This window comes from Lithobates pipiens, unplaced genomic scaffold, assembly GCF_037356315.1.
Source record: "Lithobates pipiens isolate NorthernLeopardFrog02 unplaced genomic scaffold, aLitPip1_a1.2 Scaffold_18, whole genome shotgun sequence".
In the NCBI taxonomy this organism is placed as follows: Eukaryota; Metazoa; Chordata; class Amphibia; order Anura; family Ranidae; genus Lithobates; species Lithobates pipiens.
Window position 1 is genome coordinate 290,983,281 of NW_027507758.1, and position 20,254 is coordinate 291,003,534.

Genomic DNA, 20,254 nt, shown 5'->3' on the forward strand with positions numbered 1-20,254 from the left:
ATTTGCGGGCTCCAAGAGGTTATAGCAGGCAGTAAGGAGGCGATAAAATGCCTCCTCAATGCCTGCAAATGTTCTCTGAAGAGTGACCCGAAACATGGATGGCTCTATAGAGCATTGCACATATGAAGAAGCCCTTATGGTGACACAATGACTGCTGTGGCGGTTATCAGGAACACTGTGACTGATGTGATGGTGATTAGGAACATTTAAAGCGGTTGCAAACCCGCTGATGTGTTTTGTTTTTTTCCCCCACCTGCAAAGGAAAAGGCATAATGAGCTAGTATGCACCTCATACTAGCTCATTATGAAATACTTACCTTAGAACGAGGCCCCAACATCTGGCCCGATCCACGCCGAGGGAGCTGACCTGTTCCCTCAGTGTGTCTTCTGGGTATCGCGGCTCCTGCGCAGTGAGTGGCCGGAGCTGCGATATCGTCACTCCCACACATGCGTGCGGGAGATTTCTTCCCAGCAGGGTCCGGCGTCTGCAGGGCTTTCAGCCGAGAATCTCCTGTGCGCATGCACCGCTGCAGTCAACAGCGCATTGCAAGGGGAATACCTCCTAAACCGTACAGGTTTAGGAGATATATATATTTTTTTACCTACAGGTAAGCCTTACTATAGGCTTTCCTGTAGGTAAAAGTCCCAAAAATGACTATACAACCGTGCTAACGTGAAATAAATAAATGATTAATAAAGCATTGATCCTCTATGGTACTATGCAAAGGGTTTGCTCTTAGAAGAAAACAAATGAAGATTATCAGTGAGCGGTATATGGAGGGAAGTGAGAACCTCCTCTAAAGTTTTCATTGGCATTCATGGGAATTATGTCCAGTCTGATTGGAGGTACCAGGAATAGGCACTTACTGTTTGGATTCTGAAGATATCCATTACATCCAAGCTCAACTAGACCTGTAGGGGTCTTCATGTGAGATGAAAGGATGGGGCAAACCACAAGCGCACTTTGAATGGTGGAAGTGGTTTATGATCTGGATTCATTGATCTCTCCTCACACAAGCACTTTAACTTATGAACTTTTTTTCTGATTGAGCACCTTTATGCTTTGGATTCATTGATTTTTCTTCAGACAAGCACTTTACTTAGGAACGTTACTTATGAATTTCTTTTTGATTACTTCTATTGCATTGTCACTTCATTACTACGGCACATTTATGGTGCATGAAGTTCACGTTGGTTGATGCATTGTCACTGTTTTTGCATAGTATTAATTAAAGTTTTTTCTTTTATGTTATTGCTCATTGAGTACCACATTTACTTTTATCAAATTAGGAACACTATAATTGGTGTGCTGGAGATTGGGGACACTGTAATTGGGATGACAGTGATTAGGGACAATGTGACTGGTGTGGCGGTAATTGGGGACACTGAGGCTAGTATGGTCATGATTAGGAACACTGTAACTGGTGTTGCAGTAATGTCGGTGACCAGGGGCACTGGGACCGATGTGTCGGTGACCAGGGGCACTGGGACCGATGTGTCGGTGACCAGGGGCACTGGGACCGATGTGTCGGTGACCAGGGGCACTGGGACCGGTGTAGCTCTGATCGGGGGCACTGGGACCGGTGTAGCTCTGATCGGGGGCACTGGGACCGGTGTAGCTCTGATCGGGGGCACTGGGACCGGTGTAGCTCTGATCGGGGGCACTGGGACCGGTGTAGCTCTGATCGGGGGCACTGGGACCGGTGTAGCTCTAATCGGGGACACTGGGACCGGTGTAGCTCTGATCGGGGACACTGGGACCGGTGTAGCTCTGATCGGGGACACTGGGACCGGTGTAGCTCTGATCGGGGACACTGGGACCGGTGTAGCTCTGATCGGGGACACTGGGACCGGTGTAGCTCTGATCGGGGACACTGGGACTGATGTGGCGTGATTAAGGACATGGGCTGGTATTGATAGTATGTAAAAACATAAATGATATATAGATGTCAGTAACAATGCATACAATCCATACATACAAAGAAACAAAAGTGTTCAGAAATTAAGTTATGTGTAATAAAATAGAATGACAGAAAAAGTATTGAACACATGAAGAAAGGGAGGTGCAAACAGGCATGGAAAGCCAAGACACCAGCTAAAATCTATTGGTAATTGGAAAGCAATTTTGCCCCTTGTCAGTGCAAATTAATCTCAGCTGGTTCAGTCTCAACTAATGGCCATTAAAAAGGTGTCTCATTACCATGGGGTCGCACAAGAAACATCTCATGATGGGTAAAAGCAGAGCGCTCGCTCAAGACCATTGTAACCTTATTTTTGCAAAACACACTGATGGCATTGGTTACAGAAGTATTTTTAAACGTCTGAATGTTCCAGTGAGCACTGTTGGGGGCCATAACCTGGAAGTGGAAAGAACATAATTTCACTATAAGCCTGCCACAACCAGGTGCTCCTCGCAATATTTCTGACAGAGGAGTGAAAAGAATTATCAGAAGAGTTGACTAAGAGCCAAGGAGCAGTGGTGGAGATTCAGAAAGACCTGGAATTAGAAAGGTACATATGTTTCAAAGAAAACAATAAGTAATGCCATTTAACAGCAATGGCCTGTATGCACGGAAACCACGCAAGACTTCATTGTTGAAGCTCGTTTAAAGTTTGATGCACAATATTTAGACAAGTCTGTGAAATACTGGGAGAATATAGTCTGGTCAGATGAGACTAAAATTTAACTCTTTGGCTGCCATAATACACGTGTTTGGAGGTCAAATGGCACTGCACATCACCCCAAAACCACCATACCAACAGTGAAGTTTGGATTTGGGAACATCATAGTGTGGGGCTATTTTTCAGCATATGGTACTGGCAAACTTCATATTATTGAAGAGAAGATGAATGGAAAAATGTACCAAGACGTTCTTGATAAAAAAAAAAATGGTTTTAAAAGAAAATAAAGCTGCTAGAATGGCCCAGCCAATCACCTGACTTGAATCCAATAGAAAATCTATGGAAAGAACTAAAGATCAGAGTTCATAGAAGAGGCCCACAGAACCTTCAAGATTTGAAGACTGTGTAGAAGAATGTGCCAAAATTACACCTAAGCAATGCATGCGACTAGTTTCTCAATACAGGGGGCATTTTAAAGCTGGCATTACCAACCAAGGATTTTGTATGAAGCATTTCCCTGTGTCATTCCATTTTATTACAAGTAACTTCATTTCTGAACTTATTTGTTTTGGTTTCTTTGTATGGATTGCATGAGTTGTTACCGACGTGAAAATTTCATGTCAATAGCACCTTTAGAAATATATTTACCTAGAAAAAAGGTTACATGTTCAATACTTATTACCCGCTCTGTGCTGTTTGTGTGTGTGTATTGTCGTGGAAATTTGGCTGCTATGCTATGCACACAGCCCCACTACCTACTTTGTGCTTCCAATAAGCACCCATTTCCGTCTTAATGATATAATGCTTTAGGTTACCTTCCAACACATTCATCCCAATGACCAGACATCCCCAATGCAACCTACATCCTCATCTCAGCCTGGCTGCTCCTCAGCCAGGCCCCTCTGGTTACCCATTAAAGAGACATCAACAGCAGTGTTTCCTTCTGCTTCATCGTCGGCAAGCAAGAGCCTCTGAGCTCCCCTTGACCACAGCTTTTTATTTACTTTTCCCACTGGAAGCCACGCCCTGGAGGGTTTGCCTCCAACAGCTGAACACCTCCCACAAAGGGTGTGACCTCACAGCAGTAACAGGATGTGAATGCCCATATAAGGACAATACAATACAATACAATAGAAGGTACCAATCACATTCATGTATACATTCAAATAGTCTGACACAGATTGACTAAATGCTTTCAATGATGGAAACCATACAAAACCAATGAACGATGACTATAATTCCGTTGATAGAAATCCTTAATATATACATTGTTCCAGAGAACAATGTATACTTGGATAATTCTACATCTCTTGTGAATGGAAAGCTATCTACAGATGTGCACTGCCTATCTCCATGTGCTGATCAGACACAGCAGAGACAATGTGCACACATCCGCACACAACCAATGCCCGCAGAGCAAGCATATGTCCCCAGACGATCGTCTGTACAATGTACAGGGGCCCTTTTGCTGGCGGACATACCCCCACTCCGCAAACACCTTTTTTTTCCAAGCCCAAGATATTATCCACTACCTAACGGATCTCAACCAGCGTCAGTCTGCCCCAGTCAGCTCTTTTAGTGCGGGCTGGGGGAGAATGAACACAGGAGGACTCTTATGACAATACATATAATAAATACATCTAAAATTTCCACAACAGTATGTATATATAATGTATATATCATCTGGAAAGTATTAACAGTGCTTCACTTTTTACACATTTTGTTATGTTACAGCCTTATTCCAAAATGTATTAAAATCTTTATTTTCCTCAAAATTCTACAAACAATACCCCATAATGACAACGTGAAAGAAGTTTGTTTAAAATGTTTGCAAATTTAATAAAAATAAAAAACAGAAAAAAATCACATGTACATAAGTATTCACAGCCTTTGCCATGCCACTCAAAGTTGAGCTTAGGTGCATCCTGTTTCCACTGATCATCCTGTACACCCCTTTCACACGGAGGTGTTTTTCAGGCACTAAAGGGGCCTGAAAAACGCCTCCCCTGCAACCCCAGTGTGAAAGCCCAAATGCTTTCGCACTGGGGCAGTGCGCTTGCAGGACATTTGAAAAAGTCCTGCAAGCAGCATCTTTGGAGTGGTTTATTAGCGGTGTATACACCACTCCTCCACGACCCCTGCCCACTGAAATGAACGGGCAGTGCTGCCGAAGCGCCTGCAAAGTGATTTGGCAGCAGTGCTTTTCAGGTGCATTTAACCCTTTGTTCAGCCACTAGCCGAAACCAGGTACTGCTCATTGCCTGGCCAATACCACCCCTACAGTGAAGCATGGTGGTGGGCAGCATCATGCTTAGAAGATGTTTTTCAGCCGCAGGAACTCTGAGCCCAGTCAGGATCAAGGGAAAGATGAATGCAGCAATGTTCAGAGACATCCCTGATGAAAACCTGCTCCAGAGCGTTCAGATTGTCCAACAGGACAATAACCCTAAGCACAGCCAAGATAACAAAGGAGTGGCTGTGGGACAACTCTGTGAATGTCCTTGAGTGGCCCAGCTAGAGCCTAGGCTTGAATCTGATTAAACATCTCTGGAGAGAGCTATAAATGGCTGTGCACAGACGCTCCTCATCCAACCTGATGGAGCTTGAGAGGTCCTGCAAAGAATAATGGGAGAAACTGCCCAAAAATAGGTGTGCCAAGCTTGTAGCCTCATACTCAAAAAGACTTGAGGCTGTAATTGATGCCAAAGTTGCTTCAACAAAGTATTGAGCAAAGGCTGTGAATACTTATGTACATGTGATTTGTTTTATTTTTAATAAATTAGCAATTTCAAACAAACGTCTTTCACGTTGAATTTTGGGGAAGATCATGAATTTAATCAATTTTGGAATAAGGCTGTAACATAAAATAAGGAAAAAGTGAAGTACCGTGAATGCTTTCCGGATACACTGTATATCTTCTTTTTTTAATTTTTTTTCATTTTACTTACGGTTATCAGAGTAGTGCAGTGTCCCGCTGCCCTCAGTGTTTCCTGTGAAACAAGAAAGTGATGCTGCAGCCAGGACAGTATTGGATTGGTGAGAGGATGCAGGTGTTCAGGGATGAGGGGGGTGGGGGCAATTAGAGGGGCATGTTTTACCTTAATTTGTAGTTCAAACCAATTCAGTACAGGGCACTTTCACCCCCTTCCTGCCCAGGCCAATTTTCAGCCTTCAGTGCTATCGCACTTTGAATGATAATTGCTTGGTCATGCAACACTGTACCCATATACATTTTTTTTATAAAAAAAAATTCACATATATAGAGCTTTCTCTTGGTGGTATTTAACCACTTACAGACCGGACCATTTTGCTGGTCAAAGACCAGACCACTTTTTGCATTTCGGCACTGCATCGCTTTAACTCACAATTGCGCGGTCGTGCAACGTAACTCCCAAACAAAATTGATGTGCTTTTTTTCCCACAAATAGAGCTTTCTTTTGGTGATATTTGATCACCCCTGCGGTTTTTATTTTTTGCGCTATAAACAAAAATAGAGTGACAATTTTGAAAAAACGCATAATTTTTTTACTTTTTATAATAAATATCCCCCAAAAATATGTAAAAAAAAAAATTTTTCCCTCAGTTTAGGCCGATACGTATTCTTCTACATATTTTTGGTAAATAAGCGATTATTGATTGGTTTGCGCAAAAGTTATAGCGTTTACAAAATAGGGATAGTTTTATGGCATTTTTATGAATAATTTTTTTTTTTTTTTTTTTTTTTACTAGTAATGGCGGAGATAGATTTTTATTGTGACTGTGACATTATAGCGGACACATCGGACATTTTTGACACATTTTTGGGACCATTGTCAGTTATACAGCAATCACTGCTATATAAATGCAGTGATTCCTGTGTAAATGACACTGGCAGTGAAGGGGTTAACCAGTGGGTGGCAGTGTAGGGGTTAAGTGTTCCTAGGGGTGTGTTACTAACTGTGGGGGTTGGGCTTTCATTTAGTGAACACTGATCTCTGCTCCAATCACATGGAGCAGAGATAGCGTCACTAGTTGCTAGGCAGAATGGAGAAATGCTGTTTACAATGGCACTTCTCCATTCAGTCGTCCCGTGAGACGATCGCGGGTATGCCCGCGGCGATCGAGTCCGCAGGACCCGCGACCGGACTCACGGGGGTCCCGACCAGCACGGCGGTGTGCTCGCGATGGCAGGGCGGCATTGAAGATTGGACGTACCTGTACGCCAATATGCCTGCCCGTGCCATTCTGCCGACGTACATCGGCGTGCGCTGGTCGGGAACCGGTTAATCACCACTGTGTTTTTAATGTTCTTGCTAAACGCACAAAAAATTACTGGAAATTTTGAAAAAAAAATCATTTTCTTTGTTATAAAATGTTGCAAAGAAGTAATTTTACTTCACTGATGTGCGCTGATGAGGCTGTGCTGATGAGGCTGATCTGCTGTGTGCAGACGTGCACTGATCATCAGAAAGCTGTGCTGTAGGTGTCTTTTGGCTATAATGTGGGCAGAAACAAATTAAAAGTCTGTGTTCAGCATTTCCAAATTAGAAAGTAAAAAAATCAATCATATATGGGACTTTGAGGGTGCCCTATTATGTATAACAGTATACACCATAATTAAAATTTCATAAGTTTAAACTCTTCTAAAACATTGAATTTTAACACCTTCCCGCCCAATCTATAGCAGATTGATGGCCAAGTGGGCCTTTTGTTCTTCTAAATGGACATCCTATGCCGTCCTTCCACAACGTGGGCCTGCACAGCGGGGACTAATCACTATACCGACCCGCTGCCAGTACCATTTGTTTGCTGTGACCAATCGCAGCATATCACATGACAATTGTAAACCGTGGATGGCTTCCTTTCATGCCATCCATTGTATACAATTGTGTTGCTAGCTGTGATTGGTCACAGTGATCACATAGTACAGACAGGGCCAATCACAGCCCAACACAATCACAAATATCCCCCAAATTACACCTTTTTGGAAAGGTCATTGAGGTATTTTAGTAAGCGGCATGGCAAATTTTTTTGAAGTAGTCGTTTTTTTGTGACAATTTTTTGAAAATTTAGAAATGTATAAAAGAATCTCACTTTTTTTTTTTTTTTTACTTCTGGTCACCAGTGCAGTGGCACTGATGGGCAGCACTGGTGGGGGACACTGATGGGCAGCACTGGTGGGCATTGATAGGTGGCACTAGTGGGCACTGCATAGCAGCAGTGGCTCTCTGTGTATGGGACTGATGTCCCTCTGACAGAAGGCGGTGATCGGCTTTTTTCTTTTCTCCTCACGCTGTCAGCATGAAGGGGGAAAAAAGCCGATTTACGAGTTCCTTACCGACTTACCTCCTTTCCGGGAGCCCCTTACCGACTCCGATCTATGATAAGCGATCAGAGTGCGCTCCGCAGGGGTGGGAGGTGGTTAAGCTGGCTATGCACGTAGAGCTGCACAATTCTGGGAGAAATGAGAAGCAAGATTTTTTTATTTTTTTTTTGCTTAGAATAAAGATCACAATTCTCGCGGCGTAACATTATCTTTCACATTGTACAAAAAAATTGGGCTAACTTTACGGTTTATTTTTTTTAATTCATTAAGGTCTATTTTTTTCCCCCCATAATTTGCATTTGAAAGATCGCTGCTCTAATACAGTGTGACAAAATATTGCAGCAACCACCATTTTATTCTCTAGGGCAGTGATGGTGAACCTTGGCACCCCAGATGTTTTGGAACTACATTTCCCATGATGCTCATCTACACTGCAGAGTGCATGAGCATCATGGGAAATGTAGTTCCAAAACATCTGGGGTGCCAAGGTTCACCATCACTGCTCTAGGGTCTCTGCTAATTGGGGGTTCTAAGTAATTTTCTAGAAAAAAATGATTTTAACTTGAAACCAGTAAGTCTCAGAAAAAGGTTTAGTCTTTAAGTGGTTAAACTTCCCTCATTTACAGATCAAGTTCATTCCTTTGATCTAAAGAACAAAACGTTACCATGTTTATAATTACCATATTTATTGGCGTATAACACGCACATTCATTTTAAGAGGTAAGTTTTAGGGAAAAAAACTTAAATTTTAAATATTTTTTTAAGCAAAATAAGCGTTGGTGCCCATCTGCAGTCTCACCATTGCCATCATTACAGCCTCATTCGTCCACATCGATGCATCAGCCTCACCTTTGCCATCAGTGCAGCCTGATCAATGCCCATCTGCAGCCTAGAGGGGACAGGGAGGGGGCGGGACAAGCGACAACAGATTACATACAGCGACAATCTCCTATGATAGACACAACAGTGGTCAATGCCGGCCCAGGATACAGGGCTTCCTATTACAGAGGCCACCAAGTAAACAGGAGTTTCTTACTGTATGTAATCTGACGACGCTCATCCCTCCCCCCTCCCTGTCCCCTCCGAGGCAGCTAAAATTGAAGTATTGGCGTATAACATGCACATGCTATTTGCACCCGATTTTCCTGGGGAAAAAGTGAGTGTTATACACCAACAAATACAGTAGCTCAGGGGCTGAGGAATATTGTAAACTTAAAACTTGGCAGATTGCCTGTTTGTTTTGTTTTTTGTTTTGTTTTTTGACAGCGGTCGGCTTGAGCAGAGAAATCTCCATAGAATCGGGAAAATGCTTTGTTCAGCTCGCGAGGGGGAAAGAATCACGATCTCGATTAAGGATCAATTATGCAGCTCTAGCACGTAGTTTTTTTTTTTTTTCCTTTCATTCAGCCAAAATTGCAAACGAGGTAGAGCACAAAAAAAAAGCAAATTGCAATATATTGGAAAGGCGTAATTTAAGGTCTGGTTTGCTAGTTGTATATTTCTCCTTTGTTCATTGACAGACACAGCCTTCAAGCGGAGGTCCACCCTAAAGTGGACCTTCCACTCATTGGAATCCCCCCCTCCGGCACCACAATTGGCACCTTTCAGGGAGGGGGGTGCAGGTACCTGTACAGTACAGGTATCTGCACCCACTTCCTGGATAGCTCTGCGGAAAGGGGCGTAGATTACGCCCCTTTCCGAAAGATCCCCGCTGCCTGCTGGGAAACACACAGATCCCAGAGGCAGCGGGTCCATCCTCATTGCGCAGCGTGACTCGCGCATGCGCAGTAGGGAACCGGGAAATGAAGCCGATAGGCTCCACTTCCTGATTCCCATACCCAAGATGGCGGCGGCAGCACCCGAGAGACGACCGAGAGATCGGCTTCGGGTGCCGACATCGCGGGCACGCTGGACAGGTAAGTGTCACTATTTTAAAAGTCAGCAGCTGCAGTATTTGTAGCTGCTGGCTTTTAAAAAAAAAAAAAACGCGCACTCCCGGCGGACTCCCGCTTTCATAACGAAAGGGTTATATCGCCTCTATTAGGAGTAGGACTAGGCAGAACAAAAAGCAAACAAGCTCCTGGCTATGCCCATGGGCCAGTCAGTATATAACCCCCGCCCTGCTCTAGGCATTCACTTTTTTTCTGCCTAGTCAGGTGTAAGGACCTGGCTCCCTGTTGGGACCTGTGGTTCCTTGGAATTTTTTTTTTATTTTTTTTTTTTTTTTTTTTTTTATATTTTAATTTTTTTTCTCCTGTGATGATCTGCAATCAACTGCTGGGCTGGGTGACAGACTAGATAATATAGATCCTGGTAGTCTCCCCAGCCTGGCCATGGAGCGCGTGCAGTCCTTAGCTCTGCACTGGGTCGGCTGCAAAAGATCCCACTCTAGAACAGGTCGGCCGGCGAGGTACAGTCTCGCAGGGACATATATGACCGGGCTACTGCTGTCTCAGTGTGGCCATAGGCGGGAGATGGATCTGTTTGTGGAGTGCGTCCAGCAATCCTTGCAGGAAGGGTAAGTATGGGCTCCACCGGTCCAGGCACGGTGGAGCAGCTGGCCACTCCCTGGGGGGGGTTCGGTTTGGGAAACCATGCTCTACCCCCCTTGTTTTTCACCCTTGGTTTTTGTATTGGGGTGATCGAGTCTGCAGGGCCGGCGGGTCCATCCAGGGCTCAGGGCTGGCCCGGTCCCCTTGAGGGTCATGGGCCGGTGGTGGACGACCAAAAATGTAGCCTGCGGCCTGAAATTGAGGCCGTGGCTTTTGTGGCCTACTGCGGCCCCCCTGCATGCTCACAGCAGGCAGCCAGAAATTAAGGCCACGGTTTTTGCAGCCTACTGCGAGCCCATTGCAGGGCACATGCTCGCGGCGGGCGGCTAAAAAATGTAGGCCGTGGCCTGCTAGGCCTCGTGATGGCCCCCCTCTTTGCCGAAGGGTGGCGCTGCAGAGCTCGTTGCCCCTTTGATGAGGGGCCACGGTTCGTGCCCCTGTGAGGGGCCACGGTTGTCCTGGGCCACGATTTGTGTTCCCTGTGGGGGCCACGTTTCTGTGTTCCCTGTGGGGGCCACGTTTCTGTGTTCCCTGTGGGGGCCACGTTTCTGTGTTCCCTGTGGGGGCCACGTTTCTGTGTTCCCTGTGGGGGCCACGTTTTTGTGTTCCCTGTGGGGGCCACGTTTTTGTGCTCCCTGTGGAGGGCCAGAGTTTGTGTTCCCTGTCGGGGGTTGCGTCTACTGTGGGACGCCACCTGGTTGCGTCTACTGTGGGACGCCACCTGGTTGCGTCTACTGTGGGACGCCACCTGGTTGCGTCTACTGTGGGGGGCCACCTGGTTGCGTCTAATGTGGGGGGGCCACCTGGTTGCGTCTACTGTGGGGGGGCCACCTGGTTGCGTCTACTGTGGGGGGGGCACCTGTTTGCGTCTACTGTGGGGGGGCCACCTGGTTGCCTCTACTGTGGGGGGGCCACCTGGTTGCCTCTACTGTGGGGGGCCACCTGGTTGCGTCTACTGTGGGGGGCCACCTGGTTGCGTCTACTGTGGGGGGCCACCTGGTTGCGTCTACTGTGGGGGGCCACCTGGTTGCGTCTACTGTGGGGGGCCACCTGGTTGCGTCTACTGTGCGGGGGCCACCTGGTTGCGTCTACTGTGGGGGGCCACCTGGTTGCGTCTACTGTGGGGGGCCACCTGGTTGCGTCTACTGTGCGGGGGCCACCTGGTTGTGTCTCCTGTGAGGGTCCCCGGGTTTTGCCCCTGTGAGGGTTTGTGTCCCTGTCGGGCCATGGTTTTTTGTTCCCTGTGAGGGGCCACGGCTTGTGTCTCCTGGGAGGGGTCGCCGGCTTGTGTCTCCTGGGAGGGGTCGCCGGCTTGTGTCTCCTGGGAGGGGTCGCCGGCTTGTGTCTCCTGGGAGGGGTCACCGGCTTGTGTCTCCTGGGAGGGGTCACCGGCTTGTGTCTCCTGGGAGGGGTCACCGGCTTGTGTCTCCTGCGAGGGGTCACCGACTTGTGTCTCCTGCGAGGGGTCACCGACTTGTGTCTCCTGCGAGGGGTCACCGACTTGTGTCTCCTGCGAGGGGTCACCGGCTTGTGTCTCCCCTTATTGTATCTGTGGGGGAACCTTTTCAAGTTGGTGCAGTGGTGGCTGTGGCGGAGGGGTGGTATCCCTTTGGATAAACTGTTTTGCACGGCGAATCTGTTACCTTCCTCCTCTTATATGAACAAGTTTGTCCATGAGGACGGGTAGTGTCAAAAGTGTCTTTGGTGTTTCCAAGAACACTTGCTGTAAGTTACCCCTTTGAGGAGCCCTTCCTTCAGTAGTGGGCTGTTCCACCAGTAGTGGACCCCCCATCTCTAGGCTGCTCAAGGCAACCGTGGTTCCAATAGAGGAATCACAAGTTTCTAAGGCCAGCGGACATGCCTGGAGGGGGTGCAGGTCCAGGTGCTACAGTTGACCACTAGGTCGCTTGGCCGCAGTTTCCCTGGTTGCTGAGCTCTGTCTCCTCAGTGGGGCTGGGACATGTACTTTGGGATCATAGCATGTTGCTGTGTTACGCTATCAGGGTTTCCTCTTCTTTTTGGAGCCATTGTTAGTATTATCTGGGATCGCTGAACGTGGGAAAAAGGAAAAATGTGAACGCTGCCACTCATTGGGGTTAGCTGATCCATGAGCGTATGTTATAAGGAGAAGGACACAGATGATTTATATACATGGCTTTATTTAAGCTTCCATCTTGTAAGCGCACCCACTTCTCGGTGACGGGCACCTGTTTGCTGTTTAGTGTGGACTCACCCTGGTGTTCAGGAAAGAATTGCGATAGAGGACTTTATATTGTGAACCTTGTTTGCTCCTTTCCTTTTAGGTTGATGAATTGTAATTTATGATGCTATTCCATTCATTAATTTTGTATGCAATGTGATGTATATCAATTTATTCACATTTACAATTTTTTTTATATTTGTGAAGGTAGTAGATAGGGGTTATGGCGCAGCTTTTGAAATCTTTTTTTCCCTTAGGGGATATCCTGGCAAAATGGGACAAATACAGAGGGTCTTTGGACAGTCAGATTCGGCTGAGTCAAGAATCCAGAGTTTTCCCTAGTCTGGTGGCTTTGTGCTTTGGTGAGGTAATCCTTTCTCCCCTTGTATTGAATAGGGTGGCCACCAATGCCGGTCTGCCCGGGTGGGGAGAGGTCGCAGGACTGAGCTCTTCTCAGGGTTGTTGGACATTGGTGAAATCCGGAATACTGAGTGATATTTTGGAACTTCATGCAAACCGTTCTGGATCATGAAAGGATAGACTTTGGGGGCTCCTGGTACGGATCCAGTCGGGCAAGGGCAACGGCGGTGGTGTATGTACTTCACCAGGGCAGGCCAAAATAGACTGTTGGCAGCCCTGGCTGTTGCCAGTATCCTCCGGTGGGCAGAGCGTCTCGTTTGGCCTTTTATGACATACGCTTTCCAGGAGTGGAATACTGTAAATTGGATACCTCAGTTGGTTAGGGTGGACCAGGGGGTGGGCCCTTCACTGGGCCGCGTTATATCGTATTGGTCTCCACGGGGGCACGCCTGAGCTGGTTCTGTATTGCATCTTGGCTTAACAGGATGGTACCAAGGTTTTGGCCAGGGTCACAGGATCTTCTGGCGGCTCTAGTGACCCATGTTTACTCAGTGCCTTTCCTTATTTCCAGCCTTTGCTGTGGGGCCTTTTGGCAGGATCATGGCTGTGGTGATCCTATTGGATCCGGATGGGTCTGGATACATTGGGCGGGTGCGCCCGGTCGCCAACTTATTTCTGGATGACTGCCTTTCAGGAAGAAGCTACTTTCTCATGGACCGTTCTTCCATCCTATTTTTAAAGGTGCTGGTTTTCAGTGGCCTGGCTGTGATGAGCCAGGTGCTGTGGTTTCCAATATGGCTGTTGGGGGGGATAGAGCACATGGGCCTTGAGTAGCATCAAGGCCCAGGTGTCTGCCTGGGTGATCTTTTTCAGCGTCTCCTGGTCTCGCACTTCCTGGTACGTACCCTTTTCCAGGGGTTAGACGTCTCTTTCCACCAGTGCGGTTCTTCTACCGCTGTGGGACCTGAATTTGGTAACTTCGGTTCTCCAGACGTCTCTCGATCTTTTTTTTCAAGATATTCGGGAGATTCCATTACTTTCTCTGGCTCAGAGGGTGATTTCCTGGGGCTATCCCCTTCACTCACATTGATCAGAGAGTCAGTCTGTGATGGAATGTTCCCCAGCTCATCAGGACTGGTAAGTACAGCTCCTCTCTGCCTCGGTGGGGCTGAGCATCTGGGCATTCCCTGGGAGGTTGATTCGGGGGTACCTCTCTTCTCTCTCTGTCCCTGTCTTCCCCCCGTGGGGGATGCTGCATGGGCTGCTGAGCGGTGTGTGTGTGCCACACGGACAGGGGCCTCTCTGGGGGGACTCTCGCCTTGGGTGTGGGGCTGCGCTGGGTGTCTGTGCTCTAGATGTCTGTTGTCTCTCCCCTGGGGGTCTGTGTCTGCTGATCGCTGTAGCGCTGTTTGCCGCCATTTCTTCTGCCTGTGTTTCACTGTCCCTCTCTGTATACAGTGTTCGGCGGCCATTTTTGGTGTGACCAGGGAGAAGCATGGTCAGTAACCATTTTCCTGTAGCTCGGCGGCCATTTTCCCTCTGTTTATGTCCTTTGTACTGGACGCTTGTTGTAGCCTAAACATGTTTTCATGCCTCAGCGCTGTTCCCTGAGGCTCAGCACAGTGTGGTTTTCTCTCACAAGCACCTGGGAGCTGACACAGGCACACCTAGCTGGACAGCACAGAACTCCTGACAGTGTGATGAGTCTTGCAGTGGGGGCCCCTCAGCCTACAGCAGTTAGGAGGATGGGACCATCACTCCAACAGGTAGCAGACAGGGTAGGGTCCCCCCCCTCCCAATCCAGGTAATTGCAACCGGTTCGCCTGCAGACAGTGCAGTGCCTAACAAGCCTGCAAGAAAAGTTCTACCGCACAAAGGTTTGCCCCCGTCCGTCATACGGGTGGGGGGGGTCACCTTCGGGAGTTTTCAGCCCATTGGGCCTCTCGGCTATCTGGTCAATGGGTCTGCGAACTGATTTCCTTCGCTACAAGATAGAGTTCCTCTCTTGGCCAACAAACAGATCTTCCCTTCCAGCATACCCTTGCTCCCGGCTCATTGGGAGGCCCCATGGGGGCAGTATGGGACCTGCTAAACCTCAGGGTGATAGCGTGTGTTCCGGTGTCGGAAAGTTTCCAGGGATTCTACTCCAATCTGTTTGTAGTCCCCGAAGACGGAAGGGGTACGTCCAATCTTGGACCTAAACAGCCTCAATTGATTTAAGTACAGAGGCTCAGTGTGGAATCGGTTCGCTCAGTTGTCGCTGCACTCACGTCTTTTAACATCCAGGATGTGTACCCGCACATACCCATATGCTTCAGGCATCAGAGGGTTCTGCGAAATGCAGTCGGGGAAGCCCACTACCAGTTTGTGGCTCCCCCTTTTTGATTTGGCTTCAGCACCCAGAGTCCTTACCAAGGTATTGACCTCAATTTTTGCGTTGTTGATACCCTGATGGGTTTACTTCCTCTTTCATTCCCTGCAAAGGTAAAGCATAATGGACTACTATGCATTGCATAGTAGTCCATTATGTGTCACTTACCTGACACAGGAGCCAGCGAAGTCACCGCTGTCCCCTGTAGTCTAGAGCATCCATCTTCTCGGTGGGTCTCACCGCTCCGCCGCTGTCATTCGGCGATATGCCGCGATGACGTCACTCCCACGCATGCGCACGGGAGCCGCCACTCGCGGCATATCGCCGTTGACCGTGGCAGGCTCAGTGTGCATGCGCCGTAGACAGCTGTGCCTGTCTTTCGGCAAATATCTCCTAAACCATGTAGGTTTAGGAGATATTTCTTGGACCTACAGGTAAGCCTTAATCTAGGCTTACCTGTAGGTCAAAGTGTGTTGTAAGGGTTTACAACCACTTTAACGGCATGGCTGTTGAGAGCCAGATGCTAAGGTACCGAGGCCTATCGGACTCTGTGATCTCAACTATGTTGAGAGCACGGAAATCTTCTCGGAAGATATACAGTCGTTCCTGGAAGGCATACATCTCTGTGTGAGGAGAAAAGATGGCACCCCTGCACCTATTTTGTTTCCAGGACCCTGCTGTTTCTACAGCAAGGAGTAGACCAGAAGTTGGTTTCAAGCACCACTAGGGGACAAATATGTGCCTTGACTGTCTTTTTTCAGTGACCCATGGGATCTTGCTTTCTAGTGAGCACTATTGTTCAGAGGGTCCAACTTGTAGTTACCCTGTGGGATCTGAACCTGGTGTTATCAGTGCTTCAGAAACCGCCGTTTGAGAACATCAGAGGAATTCCCTTTTTGACCCTTTCTCAGAAAAGGGGTCTTTCTAGTGATCATTACATCGGCCAGGAGGGTTTCGGAACTGGCGGCCTTGTCTTGCAAATCGCCCTATATGGTTAACCTTAAGGATAAGGTGGTGTTGCATTTGCAACCTTCTTTTCTGCCGAAGGTGGTTTCAGCGTTCCACATCAATGATGATATTGTGTTACCATCTCTGTGTCCTAAACCGACACATCCTAACAGGTGGCCCTTTATCCCTGGACGTGATCAGGGCTATAAGGATATATTTGTCTGCCATGGCTCCCCTGCGGGAGTTGGATCTCTTTTGGTTTCGGTAGCTGGTCCGAAAAAGAGGTATGGCGGTATAGTGGTAGATCACCATTTCCGGGTGGGTCCGACAGATGTGGTACAGGCCTACATTTTAAAGGGGCAGGTGCCCTCCTTTCCTGCCATTGCCCATTCCACCAGGAAAATTGGGGCCTCTCAGGCTTCCAACATTGAATGTCAGTCACTCTGGTGTGTAAGGCGGCGATTTAGTCATCCGTTCACACTTTTACCAAATTCAACAGAGTGGATGTAAGCACATTGTTTGATTCCTGCTTGGCCGCAAGTTTGCGGGCGGCCGTGTAATTTTGCAATCCTGCACTACTTTTTCTGTTTTAAAGAAAATAGTTACTTTTGAGTATAATGCACTGTTGCATTGTTACCGCAAGTTCTGATGCGGTAAAATAAGGTGGTGACTGCCTTGTTAGGGAGCACTTCTGATTGTGGGTGAAGTTCTTTTATGTTGTTTTCCACCCCTCATTATGATACTGCTTGGGGACGTCCCGATGGTCAAGAATAAAGGAGCTGTGTCAGTGAACGTAAGAGAAAATAGGATTTTTGTAGTCACCGTAAAATCCTTTTCTCTTTAGTTCACTGACTGACACAGCACCCTCCCCTCTTATTGTTTTACATTATACTGCTTGTTGACGTACTGAGGCTGCAGGAAGCAGGCCGGAGGGTTGTTACTGAATGGACCGCCCCTTGGGCAGAACTAGAAATTTCTGGGGGGGGTTTTTGTACATTAACATGTTCTGCCTAGTCCTCTCCTGAAGGTGGCGTATCAACCCGATGGTCAAGAATAAAGGAGCTGTGTCAGTCAGTGAATTATAGAGAAAAGGATTTTACGGTGAGTACAAAAATCTTATTTTTTAACTTGCCGTAAAATCCATTTCTCTGAAGTTCATTGACAGACACAGCATCAACCCCTCTGTGGAGTTCTTTTGATACTTCTATTACTGCTTGCTACTAAACTGAGTTCCTAGAGCAGGGCGGAGGTTATATACTGACTTAAGGACAGCCCATGGGTGTAGCCAGGTGCTCGTTTGCTTTTTGTTCTGCCTAGTCTTACTCCGAATAGAGGCGATATAACCCTATCTTTAGAAAGGCTGTGTCTGTCAATAAACTTCAGAGAAATGGATTTTACAGTAAGTAAAAAATCCTATTTTTCCACAAACTCGTTGCCCTATCTAAAAACTTCTTTTATCATTACGTATGGAAAAAAGATGATGAATGCCAATACTAATAAACCTATTAGAGTATACAAATCAAATTTTTTTTATGCATTTTTTTATGATTACAAACATACTAGCTCATTATGTAATACTTCTCATCAATCAAAGACCTCACAGCTGTCCCTGCACACCACTGTGGCTGGCAACATGTCTCTGAGTTGTTTCCGGATATCGCAAGTTCCTATGCTGTGATTGACCGGAGTGCGGGTGGGAGCCTTCAGTAATGGTGCAGCAGCTGAAGAAACGCATGTGCCGATGACGTCAGCACATGCTGATACAGTGAATATCTCCTGAACGGTTCAAGTGTGTGTATAATAAGGCTTACCTGTAGGTAAAAGTGGTGTGTAAGGGTTTACAACTACTTTAACACCCTTACAAGACCTTGCATGGACCCATTTTTCTGCTGTAATTTCATTGTCAATAGTGCATCTCTTAATCACATACTGCAGAGCCAACATATTAATATTTCTTAACTTTCTCCTGCTCCTTTTTTAACAGAAAAATGGTAGCATATGATCGTCGTTCTGAGCCACGTGTTGGAGAAAGGGTGCCATATGTGATAGTGTATGGGACGCCTGGAGTACCCCTTATCCAGCTTGTAAGGCGACCCATTGATGTCCTGCAAGATCATAATTTGAGATTAAATGCAACCTACTACATCACCAAACAGATAATGCCACCACTAAACAGGATCTTTTCGCTCATTGGTGTGGATGTCTTCAGTTGGTATGACGAATTACCAAGGGTAAGCATGCATTAATGGCAGCATCATCATAAAGGTGCCATGGATAGTAATTAAGATTTATGTAATCAGAAATTTAAGTATGCAAGGAGTTTTGGTAATCGTAAAAGTGCAGGAGGAAGGACCAGATGGAAAAGTATAATGCTCCCCAAAGTTTTACCTCAGTGGGTTTCCTTAGATGTGTTAAATATTGCATGACACTTGGTCCATGTCATAGACTGACGCTACTTGGGTGCTGTAAAACAGGTGACATTTCCTATTGCTGCCTCAAAAAAAATCCCTCAACAAATACCTTCAAATTCCAAAATTTCTCATGGAATTTGCAGGTCGGTTATCGCCTGTTTGAGACAAGGGGAATACGGCATCCATAGACAACCAAGATGCTTATCTTCATATTCCCATTGATCCACCTCCTCAGTGCTTTTTACACTTTTCAGTAGGAGACAAACACTTTGTTGCACTGTCATTTGGCCTATGCTCTGCTCCCAGATTATTCACATAAGTCCAAGGACCTCTTCCTGTACTCCTTCAAACTCAGGACATCTAGGTCACAGGTTATCTGGACGACCACCTCCTGAAGGGAGTCCTCTCCCTTTCAGTTATCTGTAAATGTTCACAGGTCCTCTTCACCTAGAATACTAGGGTCTGATCCTGGACACTTCCCAAGCAAAAGTATTTCTTCCAGGGAAAAATCTGCTTTCTCTCAAAGTTCATGTTTGGAAATTGAGGTTCAAGAGACATTCCTTGGTGAAATCTTCCATGAGAGTTGTAGGCCTCATGATAGCCTCCTTTGGGGGTGTTTCCATTCACTCCGTTTCATTGGAGACCTCTCCAGCAATACATCCTATTGACCTGAAACGAGCATGCCCCTTCTCCTGACCTACCCATGCTCCTGTCCAGGCAAGCACAGAGTTCCCGTAGCTTGGTGGATCTTCAGTCCAGGCTTAACAATGGGAAGTTTTTCCCTCCCTTATCACTGGAAATTGATAACAGATGCCAGTCATTCAGACTGGGGAGGATTTTTCCAGTCCCTTAGGGTCCAGGGAATGTGGTCATTGGGGGATGGCTCTGCAAAACTGGAGCTCCCTTCTGCAAGCACACCCAAGGGGGCACCAGGAGTCATGCAGTCTTGAAGGAAGTGAAGTGAGCCAGATCATCTCATGGATTAAGACTCCTTGTCCAGGGATCTCTGATTTTCACATCCCAGGAATGAATAACTGGAAGGTGTATTACCTCAGCTTCCAACACCTGCATCAAGGAGAATGGGCCCATCTTCAACCCAAAATGTCAGATGTGGAACCCTGGATTTGAATATCCTGGCCTCCAAATTCAACAGAAACGACCTCCTGTCTATGCCCAGGACCAAGGATCTTCTAGCACTGGCATTGGATGCCTTGATAATCTCCTGATTTCAGTCCAGGGTAATCTGAGCTTTCTTTCCAGTGAGTATTCTACTCCACCTGCTTAAAAAAAAAAAAAAAAAAATAGAGCAACAAGGAAACCAGTGGTTCTCATTGTACCAAATTGGCATACAGCAACCTGGTACACAGACCCATTTAGCTTACGAGGAGATGCCACCTGGTCTCTACCCAACATCTGCTATCTCTGGGCCCTATCATTGTCTGCTTTTCAGCTGCTAGCTTTAACATGACTGTTTAAGACCACATT

General features: G+C 46.8%; 1 protein-coding gene across 2 annotated transcripts in view; it reads left to right on the forward strand.

The window, feature by feature from the left end:
- Window positions 1-20,254, forward strand: part of REV3L (REV3 like, DNA directed polymerase zeta catalytic subunit) — a 284,940-nt gene that overhangs the window by 247,375 nt on the left and 17,311 nt on the right. For both annotated transcript variants that reach the window (XM_077487106.1, XM_077487107.1), the window contains one exon: window positions 18,343-18,589. In XM_077487106.1, the coding sequence (XP_077343232.1) occupies window positions 18,343-18,589 (247 nt within the window). The remainder of the gene's footprint in view (window positions 1-18,342; window positions 18,590-20,254) is intronic.